This window comes from Buceros rhinoceros, unplaced genomic scaffold (genome assembly GCF_000710305.1).
Source record: "Buceros rhinoceros silvestris isolate BGI_N320 unplaced genomic scaffold, ASM71030v1 scaffold21018, whole genome shotgun sequence".
Classification (NCBI taxonomy): domain Eukaryota; kingdom Metazoa; phylum Chordata; class Aves; order Bucerotiformes; family Bucerotidae; genus Buceros; species Buceros rhinoceros.
In genome coordinates, this window is record NW_010425412.1 from 13844 (window position 1) to 18354 (window position 4511).

The following is a 4511-nucleotide window of genomic DNA, read 5'->3' on the forward strand; positions in this document are numbered from 1 at the left end:
ATCGCGCCCAGCGAGCTCTGTCCTGCTGCTGCCACAGAGCCTGCCCGGGAGGCCCTGCCACCGCTTCTGTGGCTGAAACCGGCAGAGGGACATGGGAAACTCCACTGCAGCTCCTGCTGCCACCAAACACACCCAGGGGCCTCCTGTTCTCCCACATCGCGATTCACATCAGGGCAGGTCCCTGCTGTCCCCACAGGGACAACTCCTGTCTCATCTCTGGGACTATATCTGAATCCGAGACGCAGAGGGGAAATGTGGCTGTTCCGAGCGATCCAAACACCCCAGGTTTCCGCGAGCGAGATGTCCGAACTTCGGACAAGTATTGTGGGGGTTAAGCCTCGGCCCGGCACCCAGCCAGCCCCTCGCCGGTTGCACAATCCAACGTGCGCAAGTCTCCAGCGCCGCCCGAACAAGCCCTCTTGGGCAATGGCTGCCTCACCTTTGGCATGGAAGGTCCAGCCAGCCCTGGAGTACTCCTGCAGCCGGACCCGCTGCTGCTGGTGAAGGTAGCAGACCTGGCTGTAGAACTGGCGTTCGATGTGAACGTAGGCAGCAGGGATGGCACCTGCCACCCCTTTGGCACCAAAAAAACCGTTCACCTCTGGTGAGGCCAGAAGGATGCGATACTCGGCCCTGGTGCCCAGAACGAGGTCCATGTAAGCCTGTGTCAGGTTGAAGTAGCCAGTGGTAAGGTATATCCTGGCGTCCCGCTCAGCCTCGGTCAGCAGCGTCTCTGTGACCATCTCATCTATTTGAATCCCAAACGGTTTCATCTGAATTAAGGGATAGATCCAGGTGTCGGGTTCTGGCTTCAGACCCCCAGGGGCTTGAGGGCCTGTCTGGGACAACAAGGAGCTGCCTTGCTGGCTGCAGTGGAAAGTCTTTGCGTGAAGGAGCTCTTGGCGTGTCCTGGCAGCGTTGATCACCTCCATGACTCTGCGGTTAGCTGTCTCACAGTAAGTCACCTTGTCTCCTGCAGGAAAGCCACAACAGGTCGCGTTTGAGAGGCACAGGTACAGAGCTGCACAGCTCCCATCGTGTAGGAGGAAAAACTACTGACAGGGCACTGGTATGTGAGCAAAGAGGAGCTAACACAAAGAGCACACAACCTCCTTCCTGATGGCCCAAAAGCAGCTGTTCTGAGGTGAGCAAAGCTCACAGAAGAAACATATTCATCTTTAAGAGAGGTAAGAAACTTGTCCGGCAGCTGCTTGAAAAATCCACTGAGAAATTAAAAGACCAGGGTGAAGCTAAACTGGTAACCAAGAACGAACTGGAGCGCACAAAATAAACTACTGCCCACACCCCAGACTTACATCACACAGCAGTGCACAAGGCCAGGACAAAAACTTGTGATGCCATCAGTCTGAGAGAGGCCCTCCTCTGCCCACTTCAGCACTTGTTCTCCTAATCCAACATTCATTTGATTCCCAGAACAGATCCAAAATATTAAATACTCACTATCAACATTAATTACCAAAAGTAGCACTACATCCCTGAAACCTTCAGAGTACAGACACATGGAACAGGTGAAAGTAGAGACGCTGATGCCAAAACAGAGCGAGCCTCTCAAAGAACTTCAGTTCTTGTTCAAGGTCGCAAGCAGCAGAATTACGAAGCAGCAGTGAGATGGCTGCGGAGGAACATGGAGCCTCCGCACACTCTGCTGGTTTAGCTGGTGACAGCCGCTGTGCGAGGAACGCTCTGACTCCGGTGTCCCAACCCCAGCAGCCCTGATCTCAGTGAGGACGGCACAGAAACATGACAGCCCGCAGCCAGTAAACGACCGTCAGGTTCTCAGCAGTTCACAAGCAGATGGAGTTCCAGCGATCCTCAGACGCTGGCTGTCCCTACCCTCCTCTGTCCCGTACCACCCAGTGGGAGCAGACAGCTCCCTCCTACCCCGGTACGGGTGTTCCATCCCCTCCATCATCTGGACTGTATCGTCTCGCTGCAGCTGCAGAGATACGTCTCCAATTGCCTCCACTAGCTCCGAGAAGAAGTCGGCGATCTCAGGAGAGTCCTGCAGGAGAACATAGCGGTCCTGACGGTTGGTGAAGTACAAGTCACTCAGGTTTGCGCTAGGAGAGAAAAAGAAGAGCTGAGTTCAGAACAGAGCTCAGGCAAACATCCTGAACAGCCCAGCCCAGCTTACAGAGCTCACTCTGCACATAACAGGACTAAAGTACAAATTGGCTGTTTCCTTTTGAATCTCAAGAAATCTGTCATTTTCCTTCTGAGAAAGACCCTCTCTTTCTCACTAGAATCTCGTGCAGAAGAGCTGTGGGTGCTCTCCCATCTCAGAGGAGTGCTGCTACACCCAGACACAAAGAGCAAGTCCAGACAAGGCTGGCAGCACGTGCACCTTGTCTCAAAACCGTGAACCACGCCAGGCCTGGAGAGGCAGGACTCACCCGCTCAGGATCACATTATCATCAAAGAGATAGACCTTGATGTGCTGCAGTCCAATGGTCTCGTTAAAGCGCTCCGGAATCAGGAGCCGGAGAAGCCCACGCAGGTTTGGGGTGTGGAAGAGGGACACGCGGACTTGCTCGGGAAATCGCTGCAGCAGCGGGATCAGCATTGTTCGAGAATTCTTCCTGCCTGGGAGACAAAGGGGCTTTTACACGCGGGGTCGCACCAGACCGGCGATTCACCACCGCGCCTCTGCTGGGAGCCGGTCACAGAACAGCCCGAACCATCTGCCAGCACTTCACGTCTTCTCCTTTTTCTTTTGTTTTTTAATCACTTTCATTTGCACTGTGTCAATATTGAAACGGGCTGTCCCTTCTTTGATGAATGGGCCTTGGAGTGGTCACTGAGCACGTCTGGCACCAGTCGAGCTCCTTAATCACACCACACCCGGCACCAGCAACACACTACAAAGAGTCACCGCAAAGGTGACTGCTACCTCCAACAATTCCACTGTACTTTAAAAATGAAAATATAACCTAATAATGCACTGACAAGTGAACTAAGCAAGAAAGCACAAGTTGCACCGAGCAGAGTTTGGCCCTTCTCACTCCTACACCTGTTTTTGGAAGAAAAGGTGCTCCAGCCTAACCGTAAAACAAGCCTTTGAAGGAATTAAAGCCTTGTAACACCTACCCCGAGACCCCCTGGTGTAGTCAAGAAGAATGGAGACTCTGAGGTCAGACGATCCTTTCGCTTGCAGGGATTTCTCCAGCGTTTCTTCTAAACAATCCACCTGCAGAGAGAGAGTTCTCTGCTCACCAGAGAGCAAATAAAGCTTTACAAGACAAGCGATCAGCAGCCAGGAGGCCAGCACACAGAAGCAGCCAGGACCCAGGAGAAGACTCTCCAGGAGAGGAGAGAACACACATGAAGTGAATCCCTGTGTGAAAGTTTTAAGAACATGACAAGCTCAGAAATTGCACCTGACAGAGGCCTCCTGTGCCTGCAGGAACAGGAGGCTTTTTGCAAAGGCAGTTTTCTCTCTGCATTCACCTCCTCCCCTCCCCAGAGCCTTTCCACACTCACCAGCTCCTGTTCGAGGAGCCCCGTCCCCAGGTACAGCGAAGCCATCACCACTCGCTGCTTGGCTGTCTTTATCTGCGCCTGGGAGAAGCAGAGAGTAAGTTCAGCATCCTCCTCGCCTCTGTGACCAGGAGGAGCCAACAAACGATCCAGACCGCAGAGGAGCTGCACCTCCCCGCAGAGAATCGCCTCAGCCAAACCACAGCACTGTCTCCCCAGCACAAGCAAAACACACGGACAGCAAAAACGGGTATTTACAGAGCAACATCAGCACCACCACCACATCCAGCAGTCCAGAAAGGAATCAAAGCTTTCTGGAAAGCCAAGGAACATGTCCCCTGCCACTAAAACTACTGCACACGAGCAACAATCCCGCTTCCAGTGACGGTTGGACTAGTGATCTGCAGACACTCCTTCCTATCGACTGGTCTATGATTCCCCATAACCACCACAGCTCCCAGCCCCAAAACCATTCCCCCATACTTGGAACTCACAAATCACCTTCAAGAGTTCGTAGAATTCCGTGGGGGACGAAAGCACCTTGACACGCGAGCTGGAGATCCCAAACTCCGGCACCAGGTTCCCAATCCACTGGAACCTGTGTGCTCCTTCCGGACAGAGCGAACACGGCGGGGCCGTGACCACGGGGACAGGAGGGCTCAGCAGCGGGGCCAGAAGCAGCCATGATGATCTGTGAAACAACAGATGGAGAAATTCCTTATGGAGGAGCCTTTGCTCCCACAAACAGCCTCCAAGTAGGTAAAGAGCGGGTCCAACCCTGTAAGGATCCACCATGGCAAGAACGCCTTTCCCTTTGCACAACCCCAGCTGAATCACCAGAGCCAAATCTAGAAACGGAAAAACACAGGAAAAGGTGGGAGAACAGATCTAACATCATCAGCTCCTTCCTCCAGCTGGCAGGAAGAGGAGCAGAAACACCACTGCCATCAGCACAGGAGAGGAAACAGGCTGGAAGCTGAAGAACCGAAGCGGGGAACCCTCCAGACCCACCC

General features: G+C 53.5%; 1 protein-coding gene across 1 annotated transcript in view; it reads right to left on the reverse strand.

The window, feature by feature from the left end:
• PGS1 (phosphatidylglycerophosphate synthase 1) overlaps positions 1–4511 on the reverse strand; it is a gene marked incomplete at its 5' end in the record, with an annotated part of 13065 nt that overhangs the window by 7936 nt on the left and 618 nt on the right. The window contains 6 exons of the mRNA XM_010141152.1: positions 440–973; positions 1903–2081; positions 2415–2604; positions 3109–3208; positions 3502–3579; positions 4000–4189. Of these exons, the coding sequence (XP_010139454.1) occupies positions 440–973; positions 1903–2081; positions 2415–2604; positions 3109–3208; positions 3502–3579; positions 4000–4189 (1271 nt within the window). The remainder of the gene's footprint in view (positions 1–439; positions 974–1902; positions 2082–2414; positions 2605–3108; positions 3209–3501; positions 3580–3999; positions 4190–4511) is intronic.